The 13026-nt window shown below is 36.7% G+C and overlaps 1 protein-coding gene across 1 annotated transcript in view; it reads left to right on the forward strand.

Moving 5' to 3' along the window:
* Positions 1-12194, forward strand: part of ST8SIA1 (ST8 alpha-N-acetyl-neuraminide alpha-2,8-sialyltransferase 1) — a 133072-nt gene extending 120878 nt beyond the window's left edge. Inside the window, exon 5 of the mRNA XM_019738024.2 lies at positions 4106-12194. Coding sequence (XP_019593583.1) covers positions 4106-4592 — 487 coding nt within the window. The 3' untranslated portion in view covers positions 4593-12194. The remainder of the gene's footprint in view (positions 1-4105) is intronic.
* The last annotated feature ends 832 nt before the right edge of the window (positions 12195-13026 follow it).

Raw genomic sequence — 13026 nt, forward strand, 5'->3', positions numbered from 1 at the left:
ATAAAATTAGAAGACAGTACTGAAATAAATGTTGAGGAACAGAGACAGAGAGCTAGACAGCTTACATTGATGGCTTTGATCTTCAAAATGAGTGTATCTCCTGGACACCTACATCAGATCACCAGGGAGTGCTGGATAAAAATTCAGCTCCCTTGATCACTCTCATTAGAACCCAGGAAGCTGTGATTTCAGGTTATTCCCTAGCTAATTTGAAAACCACTTTTGAAATGAAGTCAGACCTTATCTGCAGGGTGTGTCTGCATGACGGGGAAAGCATTTCTGTTTTAGGAAAAGAGCAGAAACTAGGGATGGGCAATGGGGAGAATAAACAAGTTGCTGGGCGGAGCCTATTTGGAAGTTGGAAAGCAAGAGTTTGTGTTGGAGGCAGGCTGCCTCAGCTCCAGAACGTGGTTCAGTGTGCTTCCATGACTTCTAGGGTAAAATGTTTCCATCTAAAACCCTCTGACCACTTCTCTATTTCTCAGGGCCCAGGGAAAATTGCTAACGCAGGTTGCTGAATCAAGACTATGAAGAAAACTTGAGCAATTTCCCTTCCTTTGGGCTTGAGAAACACACCTTTCTTGGCAGGAGGAATTAATGACACTGATTGCAACATAAAATCCTGTGGCGTTGTGTATTCAGAATTTGCTTTCACATACAGTGGTACCTTGGTTTTCGAATGTAATTCACGAGCTCTGAAACATTCGAAAACAGCTGACTAGCTAGGCCTCAGGATCTTGCACTCAGGGGAAGCTGTGTGACATATTCAACTTCTGAGTCGTGTTCGAAAACTGAAGCATTTACTTCGGTTTACGGCTTTCATAAAACAAAATGTTCGTCAACAGAGATGTTCGAAAACCGAGGTACTGTATTTATGATGAGGCCTGCCAAGATGTCAGGCCAGACTCCCTCTGCTGGTTGTGCCTCGGTTCCATTCTTAGATGCAGCTGCTCCACCTGCACAGAACCTGAGATGGGCAGCTCCCTTAGGTGAAAGAAAATAAAAGTTGCAAGGCTCTAGTCTAGTTCATTGTCTTGAGCTAGATAACCAATCTCTTCACTGGTCTCTTCCACCAGCCTCTTCCTTCCCCAGAATACCTTCTAAACTGTCAGAACTACCTTTTTGACATAGACTGACAACAAACCAATGATGAAATATTTGTAATCCAAGTAGTAAGTGCTGTAAGAACGCACTGCTAGGAAGGTTCCTCGTCACCACAGAGTGAAGTTTAAACAAATGAGAGATGCACACATTTTTTGCAACATGCCTCATCTTCAACCAATGCCTCTACCATTCCCAACTTGCTCGTTCCAGGGACATTGAATCCTCATCATTGTTCTATACACTGCAACCCTTGTCTATGACGAAAATGTTCCTTCTAGTTTAGTTGCTGTTCTTCCTGTTGGTTCCCTGAGAAGGTGTATTTATTTATTGTTTTTCCTTTTTCTTTTTCTTTAATCTGAAAGTTCTTTTATTATCATTCAAAAGAATAAAATGCACAAGAGATAAAGATTTCACTAAAACAGCGTGTTGAGATGGCTAATAGAAGTGGAAAAAAGAAATATAAAGAATTTAAATGTGTAAATAACAATAAAATCCTTCTAAGATGTAGAGTTGTGTAAAAATGATTTTAGTACAGTTATTTAACATATTTATTTTTCTGAGTATTTCTTAATTTTTTATTGGTTTCAGGTGTACAAAACAATGTAATAGACATTTACATGCCTCACAAAGTGATATTCCCCTCCCCTAATCTACTACTCCTCTGACATTATATATAGCTCTTACAATTCCATTGACTCTATTCCTTATGCTGTACTCCACGTCCTGTGACTATATTATATATATATATTTAATTATAGTTGACGTTCCATGTTATTCAGCTTCAGCTTCAGGTGTATAGTGCAGTGATCAGGCATCTACACCATGAAGTGGTCTCCCTAATAAAACAAGTGCCCATCTGACCCCCTACAAAATATTTACATTATTGATTATATTTACCAAACTGTATTTCACATCCCTATGGCTATATTGTGACTACTGATTTGTACTTTCTAATCCCTTTATCTTCTCCCCATCCCCAACCCCCTACCATCTAGCAACACTCAGTGTTTTTGCCCTATATCTCTGAGTCTATTTCTGTTTTGTTTGTTCATTTATTCTGTTCTTTAGATTCCACACATAAGTGAGATTATATGGTATTTGTCTTTCTGTGTGTGACTTATTTCACTTAGCATAATATTCTTTAGGTCCATCCATGTCGTTGGAAATGGTAATATTTCATTCTTTTTTATGGCTGAGTAATACTCCGTTGTATAAATATACCACAGTTTCTTTATCCAATTGTCTATTGGTGGCCATTTCAAATAGAGAGCCCAGAAATAAAACCGTGCCTACGAGTACATGATTATTCAATCTATGATAATGGAAGCAAGAATTTAAGGGAGGGTAAAGACAGTCTATTCAATAAATGGTGCTGGGAAACCTGGACAGACACATGCAAAAAAATGAAGCTGGACCACCTCCTTACACCATGTACAAGAATAAGTTCAAAATGGATTAAAGACTTAAATGTAAGATCTGAAACCATATAATTCTAGAAGAAAATATAGGAAGTAAATTTGCAGACATTACCTTTAGTGATATTTTTACTGATATATCCCCTCAGGCAAGGGAAGCAAAAGAACAAAAATAAACATGTAGGATTACACCACTAAAAAGTTTTTTTCACAGCAGAGGAAACCGTCAATAAAACAAAAAGGCATCCTACTGAATGGGAGAAGATATTTGCCAGTGATACATCTGATAAGGGGTTAATATCCAAAATTTATTAAAAAAACTCATTCAACTCAACACCAAAAAAACAAAAAAAACAAAAACAACCAATTAAAAATCAGACAGTGGACATGAAGAGACATTTCTCTAAAGAAGGCATACAGATGGCCAAAACACATATGAAAAATGCTCAACATCACTAATCATTAGAGAAATGCAAATAAAAACCATAATGAGATACCACCTCACCCTGGTCAGAATGGATATCATCAATAAATCAACAAACAAGTGCTGGCGAGGATGTGGAGAAAAGGGACCCCTGATGCACTGCTAGGGGATTGCAGATTGGTGCAGCCACTATGGAAATCAGTATGGAGGTACCTCAAAAACCTGGAAATGGAACTACCTTATGACCCAGCAATTCCACTCATGGTTATCTGAGAAGGTGTATTTAAATATCATCTCCTCTCTGTAGCTTTCTTGGACTCCATGTCCTTTCCCAAGACGGAATTATTTTTTCATCTGTATTTCATATTTCTTTATACAAATACCAACTGTGGCATTTAGAATGTTTTATTGTACTCATTTATATTTTTGTTTCCACAAGTGGACTTGAATTTCTTGAGACAAAAATTTGGTCATAAAATTTGAATTCCCCAGTATCTGACACATAGGATGTATACCATTAATTTTAGTTGAATATATTTGAACTTTCACTTTATATATTCCAAAGTGAAAGAACATACGTAAGAAGGCACAAGCAATAGGGGCAACTCTTAGCATCATTTTATAATAGTAACACATTTTTTTTCCCCATGTAATACTATAGTTACAATATAACATTGATTAACATACCTACTTGTAGAATCATAGAATTTCATTGGGAAGAAGTATTTTAAAGAGATTCTTTTGATTGCAAATGAGGAACCCAGTCCTTATGACAGACTACACAAGTAGCTTTTATCAAAATCCTATCCAATAACCAAAAACGTTTTGAATTCATGAATATTAAACCATGTTTACGTTCCAGGCCAATAAATTCTGGAAGAGAACAAAATGCCCAATGCACTTTAATTCAGAAGGAATCCCATTAAGGAATCCTAACCTGAGTTTAGAATGTTGAGGTGGGGGAAAGCCAACCTACATGACGAGAGATAATTGGTAAGGTCAAGGAGGATTTTAAATACAAATGAAGTGTTTTTCATGTTTGTTTTTTTTCTTTTCTTACTGAGGTGATGGGGGCTATCAAGGCCATCAGAAGAACAGTAGAGTAGGTATTGATGAATTTCTTTTCTCCAGGTTTAATTGAGCCTCTTTTTCACTTTAATAGGTTTCAGAACCTGCTCTGGTCCAGAAAGACATTTGTGGACAACATGAAAATCTATAACCACAGTTACATCTACATGCCTGCGTTTTCTATGAAGACAGGAACAGAGCCATCCCTCCGAGTTTATTATACACTGTCAGACGTCGGTGCCAATCAAACAGTGCTCTTTGCTAATCCCAACTTTCTGCGTAGCATTGGAAAGTTCTGGAAAAGTAGGGGAATTCATGCCAAACGCCTGTCCACAGGACTCTTTCTGGTGAGCGCAGCCCTGGGCCTCTGTGAGGAGGTGGCCATCTATGGCTTCTGGCCCTTCTCTGTGAATATGCATGAGCAGCCCATCAGCCACCACTACTATGATAATGTCTTGCCCTTTTCTGGCTTCCATGCTATGCCGGAGGAATTTCTCCAACTCTGGTATCTTCATAAAATTGGTGCACTGAGAATGCAGCTAGACCCGTGTGAGGACACCTCACTCCAGCCCACTTCCTAGGGACAGTGGATAAAGAAAGAACAAAGCCAGGGTATTTTTGTTAGGTTTTCTACGTGACTGCAAAAGGAAATGTTCAAGTCGTTTCATGGATTTGCATGGGACACTTGGAAACAACAACCCAAGGGAAACTCTACTTTTAATGTTGGCTTGGAGGACAAATGGGAATTGAAACATTCTATGAAATGTTTTATAGCACATTATGTATTTGCAACTAGTAGCATTTTGATGAAATGATTTTGGTAAAGCACATGGTTTAAATCAAGAATGTGCAGTTCACAAACAAGATGGAGCTCTAGTTTTTGAAGCTGAAGAATTAAGGTAAAATAAAGGAAATGCCAGGGCAAAAGTGTTACTGATTGTCAATACGAACAGGCTTAATTAAAAAAACCTACTTATGAAGACTGATATTAGAATCATAGGTTTTTAAAAAATTGTTTATTTTTGCTCTATTTAGGAGCAGTGAGTGGGTGATGGGGTAGATTTTAAAAAATCCCTTACTGAGTAATAAGGATACAAAACTCTACAGCTGATATTATGATTTGTTGAACCAAGTCTGTGTTAACTATAGTCCTTGTCCATTTAAAAAATGATAAATAAGAATTTGTCCCTCCCCTTTTGTCAAGTGTACTTAGGCAATGAAAAGCATCGTTGAATTTAGACTGTGTTGATTCATAGTCTGGAAACATGAACCACTTTCCCTCCTCCTCAGAATTAAGGGCATAAATTCAATTTTAGGTCTGCATTATATAAGCCTGTTTGCATTATTATTATTTTAGTGCACAAAGACTATAACGATGAGTACATTATTTATTTGCAAATTGTTTACATAATTGTCTTCGTCATTTAATGTTCAGAGATAAAGCAATGATGTAAAATGATGTAAAACTTTGTCTCTGGAAGACAGACTGGAAGACTCATCCCATTTCTATCTACCATGGTATATTCACTCAAAGATAAATACACATGCACACCTACAAATGTGCATATATTCATATATATTCATGTTCTCTCTCTCTCTCTCTCTCTCTCTCTCTCTCTCTCTCTCTCTCTCTCTCTCTCTCTCTCTGACTCTCTCTTAAACAAAGCTCATTCCCATGCAACTATGAAAGCTGAACCCACATGATCTGGTATTTCAAAAATTTGTAATCAGTGTTGGAGAGGTACAAATGTATTATGTACTACGCACTACATTTTGATATAAGACAAGCCAGCTTATTGGTTGCTGCTCATAATGCTCATACAGCATGACATGTAAGCCTTACCCCCAAAGTGCTTACCCAAAATGAGCAGAATTGTTTATTCATTCTGACTCTCCCTAGCATCTCATGAATGGACCCTATGTTGAGCATGGTCATGCAAGGCAGGTCCATGCGAGGAAAGGGAGGTGAATTAGTAGCTATCTATTCTCTGAGTAGCAGGTGGGACCACTTAGAAAGTCCCTCTACTGACAGACTGCAAGCAGCCAGATGTGTTTACATATAAGAGAAGAGTAAAGGAAGCCTTTCATGTCTTTGTGCTTTGGGAATGCCTTAATCTAAAAGGGGACACTAGAAATCACTATCTTTATTTTTTTTAAGTATCACCAAAATTTAGGTAAACTGTGCCAAAAAGTTGTTTGATTTTTAATGGTAGAAAATTAGTACACAATATAGATTAAAATCGGTGGCAGTTTTTTGTCAGTGACTTTAAAAGCTATCAAGATAACAATGCCGTTGGAAAAAAATCTACATCATTAGAATAGGCAATTTCTCAATAAGGTGGAATATTGAGGTTATTATAGAAATCAGCAGTAGAAATATGATTGATTGACATAACACAGATTATATTGACCCTAAGAAAGTTAAGAATTTGAGTATTGATTCTATGCAGAACTGATGTGCTATTTTTATCCTATATGGCAGCAAAAATGTAGTGAGAATGTACTATTGAGTGAGCTGTGTTAAATATTCGCTATACGTGCAATCCTGAATATATTTCCTCTTTTGAGCTATTGCTATTTAATAATTACCTTAAAAAGGAATACATTTTTACATATAAACTTCATCAAAAGTATAATAAAAGGACTAATGAAAAACAAATACAAATGTTAATAGAATATGTGTCACTCGAATTAGTGCTTTAATTGTTAAAATTGTTAAAATGTAATTAATGAGCTCCATAAAACCGAGGCATCACAATTCCATTGAAATTGCTGTCCGGAATGTTACATCTTGTTATGATTCCTCAGATAGATTTGTGCAATAGATTTGTATAATGTTTAGTCTATAAATTTGTGGCTTTTGAAATGCAAAACAGAAATATCCCAAACTGATAGTGTTTAATCAGACCAGTAGTGCTTCTCACCTGGGGTGACTCTCTCCCCCTGCTGGTGACATTTGGCAATGTCTGGAAACATTTTTGGTTGTCATGATTTGGCCGGTGCTACTCGCATCTCGATAGGGATCCTGCCAAATATCCACAATGCACAGGTCAGATCCCCCACAACGAAGAATTACCCAGTCTAAAATGTCAATAGTGCCAAAGCTGAGAAAACCCAGATTAGACTAAAGTGATATTTTGATTGTTCCAGACTGTCTTCACCTAAGGGTACACATACGTGCTAATGTCATTCAAAGTATGACTCCAATTGAATGAGAATATTTTCTTACAGTAGATTACAGTTTGGTATTATTTTACAGTGACAACTCATAGTTATGCCACACATATTTCCTTTTCTGTGGTTAAATAGATGTATCTAAACATAGGGTTGTGAGTGTGGGTGCTTGTGTGTGTGTGTGTGTGTGTGTGTGTGTGTGTGTGTGTGCATGTGTGTAGAGTAACTTACGCATCGCTCTCTTTATTAAAATACATGTGTCCTAAATGAGGCTCTCTCTACAATTGTCTTGCAGAGTACTCTGGAACATTCTATTACTATTAAGAAATCGAATTCTAAACTTTCATTGTTTTATTCTGTTTTTCTGAAATTGAGGCCTTCAGAATTGTGCCTCATACTTTGCCAAATTTGGTCAATTACATTTTAATATTATTGATCCTTAAGATTCAGCTTAGAAGATATTTAGGTTATGGTAGACACATTCAATAAGAAATATTTCATCACTTTTGATACATCTGCCAAGAGAGGACATAACCCTCTGACATCAGTATAATTTCTAAAGTTATTTTAGTGACAAAAATTAGGTTGCTCAATGGGGGTGATAGAGGAGGTGATGACACTGAAAATGAGGACCTGATGAGACTTTGTATTAGCTTTATTAGCTCCAATTTGAGAATTGCATTGATGCTAAGGGTCATGAATGAGAATGACCTCTGTTTAATTTTAATTATACTTCAGTAAAATTAAGATAGGTGAAGGATTAAGTCATTCCATAAGAAAGAAAATTTTTCATATGAAAACTTTTTATATGGAAGAGGACATTAGACACATAAGCTTTATATAGAGTAATTGACCACCCGTTGCTATAATATTGTGCATCTAAACTGCAATTAATTTGAGAAGTTTAAGAATGCTTTCTGGATTTGGTTTCTGTTTAGCGCACTTTTAGCTATTTTAACAAAGGTAAATGATCCAAAATGGCAGATGTTTAGACAATACTGTGTGTTTAGCTGTGTGAGGTCTCATGCCCTGTTTTTGGTTAAAAACTTTGTTTAGGTTAAATATTAATTGTACCTGAAGCAATGGACAACATAGCTTAAAAATCTACTTGGAAAATAACTGAAGAAACCCTAGGGTTTTAAATTTGCCAAAAATATTCTTAGATCAATCAAAAGCTTTACAGGAGTATTCCTATAGATGATTCCAAATGGAAATATCAATAACATGTCTTCTTGTCAGCAACTATGGTAGTTGTATACTTTATTATGTACAATCTCTCATTTCTTTGTTTGGAAAGGCAGTCAGCTACAGCTTTAATTTTCATGTTTAAAGATATTGACATTGTGAAATTTTTAACTGACTAATCCTTGTGAGGAAGGACCTAAGTGGAAGAAATGTCATGGTCTACTGAAAACTTTAGGAAATTCTTCTTGTGTTGAATGAAATTTTTCTCACTAGAACCAGGTAATATCTGTTTTATGTTTGTAGGGTTTCAAAGACCAAAGCTATAAGGACTTTTGTGGGAACTTGAGAACAAGTATGTGGAGAAATAAGGACTGAAAGGAACGCTGTGCTTTGTATGTCTTCATCTTCCCAATGTAGAGGTTGACTCTCTGATTATATGACTTTTGGTGGGTACAAATCAGGGCTGGAATTGAGTAAACAACTCCAGGCACCTACAACTTAAATCAAGCTTCTGATGAAGTCAGCAGTAACCATTAACTAAATATGACTAGTAGTTTTGGCAACTTCAATCCACTATGTGCTCCGGAGAGGATTAGGCAAATGGAAAGGAGAGAAAACCTGTCTCTCAAGTTCTCAGCATACATAGGATCAGAGAAGTGTCTGCCCTTGACCTTGGCTTTCCAGTACTCTCTGTCTCTGTCCAATACTGTGGAAAGTGGCCTGGGGCTGAGCTAGTAGCCTTGTGACTAAAGAGCTGGTGTGGAAATTTGCTTAAAATTTTACACTGCCTTAAACAGGGTTTTTTTGTTGATTTTTTTCTTCTGCTCTCTAAATTTGGGTGTCTTGTGACAGAGTTCTGGTCACCCTGACCTAATTATGGCCCTGACAGTGATTATTAAAAGGGGAGCTTTCCCCCGATTCAGGTGGATTTTCTCCGTCTCTAAAGGTAGGGGGATCACACATACTCCACCAGTTCCTACAGAGCTTCTTTAAAAGCTCTGGAGATGAAGCCCAAGGAACCCTGAAGTCTAGAGTGTCTGTGTATAAACCCCCAAATGGGAGGCCATGATATTTATGTTGAGTGCGTGGAAGGAAACATACATATATGAATCTATAATTGGCATAGCCTTTTTTCTTCCTATCATAAGAAAATGGATACTATGGTGTTACCCTCAGCCTAGTCTTGTCTTTTGAATTTTTTTTACATACACCTTAGAGGTGACAGATCGAAGCAAGTGTATAAATGGAAAACTTATTCAAACACAGCAAAACCTCTGCTTGTCATTGAAGTAAGGAAAAAGATATATGGTTCTGTTTCCTTCTTCTAATTTTCTTCTGGTGCCAGCATTTCTGATTTCTTCTAGCTCTAATAAGGAATAAATAACTTATAAATTGGCTTATAATACCTGTGAGCATTTGTGTGATAGCCAAAGCCCATAACTATAACTTTTTTAAAGCAGAAAAGAGGAATTATATTTTGTTTATGGCCACTCATTTACTACCTCCTCTGTGTTCTTGTTAATCTATACATTGTTCTGAATTTTTTTCTGATTTTCCTTTCCTATGAAGCTGTGGGACATCAATGTTGCAAAGTTGTCTAGGCATTTTAGACAATCATACCCAAATATATTGATCATGTCTCTTTCTGCTTCTATGTAATTAGATTTTTCTCCAGATATTTGTCATTTTAAAAGTGTGTGCTTTACACGATACCAATAAACACCTACAGATGTGGTTTTATCCAGGCCAGAGAAAATCAGGAGTCAGATATGTCTGTTTTTCTCTGCACAGTAAGAGAAATGCAGAATTGTAATATGAAGAAAGGTTTAACCAAAATGAAAAAAGAAAGAAAGATACAAATCAGGGTCTTAATTGTGAAGGACCATTAGGAGGAACCTGAGAAGGTAGCTAAGCAGAGAGCACACAGGCTTTTGTCCTTGAGTGCAGCCCCCAAAATAGAACCTTTCAAAACATTTTAAAGGAAATATACTGTCATGCAGTTGTTATGACTGATGATGAGAGACGCTAGAGGAAGCAGTGGGAGAGCCAGATTGTGAGTCACTTAGGGAAGAAAACAGAAGAGGGGCGCCCATTTATCTACCAAGACCCCACAGTCTAAATACTTCTCCCCTTCCTGCCCCTCTACGCATTGTGCTTTCCTTGCTATTTGAACCTGAGTATGCAAACATTCCCATTTTTATATCCCCTTTTCATTTCCATTTTGACACATAGTACTTCCAAAATAAGATTATTTAGATTTCCTGTCGTGATGAGGCAGCAATAGTAAGAAGTATCACCTTGAACTTGAACCTTTGAAACACGGTCATCTTATGCTATGCAGAGTGAGAGTTTAAAAACTTTAGTCTCCTGCTTCCACAATTACTTCAGTAAGAGACTTTTATATGAATTATGATGTAAGCAGACTTAGATGCATTTTCTCCCTTATGTTCTAGTGTACACACACACACACACACACACTCACACACACACACTTTGTGTTATTTATGCCTATTGAAAAAAGAAAGACGTCTGACCTGGAAGGGGGTGGCAGAGGGTGCCTTAACTTTTTCTGGCTTGGCTCCCACTTATCTATTTCCTTCCTCTAACTGGGTCACTTTAGAGGTATAACCAAGTCTGTTCCTTGTTTATATCTGTTCCAAGATACAACTTGGTTGTATCTTTACCATCTGCAAGAACTCTTATAAATGTAGTGAATGTGACTATTTTATATAAATGCACAATAGCATATAGGCCTTGGAGACATCTGATAATAGTATGTAAATATCCCTTGTTGAAGTAGTAGAACCTTCTCAGAAGGAGCACCTTAAGGAATATCTCCAAGAGGATGCATAGGTTAAGAATGTTTTCTCCTTCGAATTCTAGCATTCATCGAAGCAAAGAATCAATTTACTTCTGTTTCTCATTCATTCTTAAGCACCAATCCCTTGGGCTTTCTTGTTCATAGTTCCCTTCATAATATACAGGATTCACAATCTGGTGTGATTGATGGCCACCGGGGTACATCAGAGTCAGAGACACTAGAATGAAGATGGGGAGAACAGACAAGGATAGCTCCATTACAAAGATTGACTAATTATTAAAAGGTCTGGAATAGTTTTAGAATTCTAGTTGCCATACAGCATAGTTGGTCTGAAAGCATTGAAAAAGAAAGTTTCTCTTTGATCTCTAATTCAATTATTGCACATTATATATTATTCCACATATTGTGCAAGCTGTTTTTCAAGAGCAAATTTGCAAAGGCTGGAGGTAAGAGAAAAATAGAGAAATTCAAATATTCTTTCTCAGTGTAGTCTGACTACTAGCCCATGAATACAATAATTCTGGAACACATTTTAGATTATACTTTTAAATGAATTCACCTTTGAAGTGTACATGGAAATACTTCTTCCTAATAAAGTCACATTCCACTGGCAGGAGATGTGGAGAAAATCAGTGCTCTTCTTTTTCTTCTTCTTTTTTTCTTCTTCGTTTTCGTTTTTGTCTTCGTCTTCGTCGTCTTCTTTTGGTTAAAAAAGAGTTTCAAGTAAAATGGAGCAGGTAAGAAAAACTTTAATTGGTACTTTATATTGTGTGACTTGAAAGTTCAGTACCTATTTCTTCATTCTGCCAAGTTGTTTCTTTCCATAGAATCTAAATGCGATGTCATGGGAGGAGGTTTGCTGTAAAAACATGTCTTTTTCTTTGGTGTGTTCATTGTAATTATGGCTGGTAGTGAGAAGGTTCAGTAAGTCTCAATTTCTCTACCTCCCTTACTTGGAGAAAACTTGGAAATGTGCCCTGTGAATAAAATGATTTTTTTTATAGCTTGTGAAGTCTTTTTATTTCCCTGAAGCGTATGGGTAATCCTATTTCCTTTTCCATTCCTCCTTTATTTTGTATCCATGTCAGCTACACTGATATTTTTTTTCCTCTTCTGGATGAAAACTAATGCTGCTTAGTGAGAAAATTACTTTAGAAATATAGAATTACAAATGCTGTAAATAGAATATCAGAACACTAGTGGTACCTTTTTTTTGTGGGTGAAAAGAGCTATCTATTGGGCAAAATAAAATAGAAAGAAAATTGAACATTTAGTTAGTATGACATATGTACATGAGGGTTTTTCCAGAAATAAATTTTTTCCTTTATATAGTGAGTCAATGTCAGTATGTGTGTCCCCGAGATAATTTAATAAATCCCTAACAAGATTAAAAACATTTAGATTTTGCTTCTGCTCATATCGGTGACTTTGACAAGCCCAAGTGTGCCTTCTGGTCTGAATTATTTAACTAATTGCTTCAAACTCCCATTTCCCTTGGGCTCTCTTGGCCCAGTTCTGCCAGATGCTTCTCAGAGGGAGAGACAAGTGACCTTGGTCCATGCTTTGTCATACATTTCTCCTCAGAAATTGATCAAGGTGCTTTATGCAGATCTCCTTATTAATTCTTTGACTTCATTCTCTCATAGTAGCCTTTTGGGCTACAGCTATTTTAGGGAAGGACATTCTATTACCTAATGTTAAACCTTCATGGTGTTTAGCTGAATCATTCGGGGGGAGGGCAGGGGAAGACAGAGTTCTAGTATAAATGTGGGTACCCTAACCTATTCTCAGACCATTTAAAGAAAACAGATTCAACTTGTTTTCAACAACTATCA

Source organism: Rhinolophus sinicus, linkage group LG02, assembly GCF_036562045.2.
Source record: "Rhinolophus sinicus isolate RSC01 linkage group LG02, ASM3656204v1, whole genome shotgun sequence".
Classification (NCBI taxonomy): domain Eukaryota; kingdom Metazoa; phylum Chordata; class Mammalia; order Chiroptera; family Rhinolophidae; genus Rhinolophus; species Rhinolophus sinicus.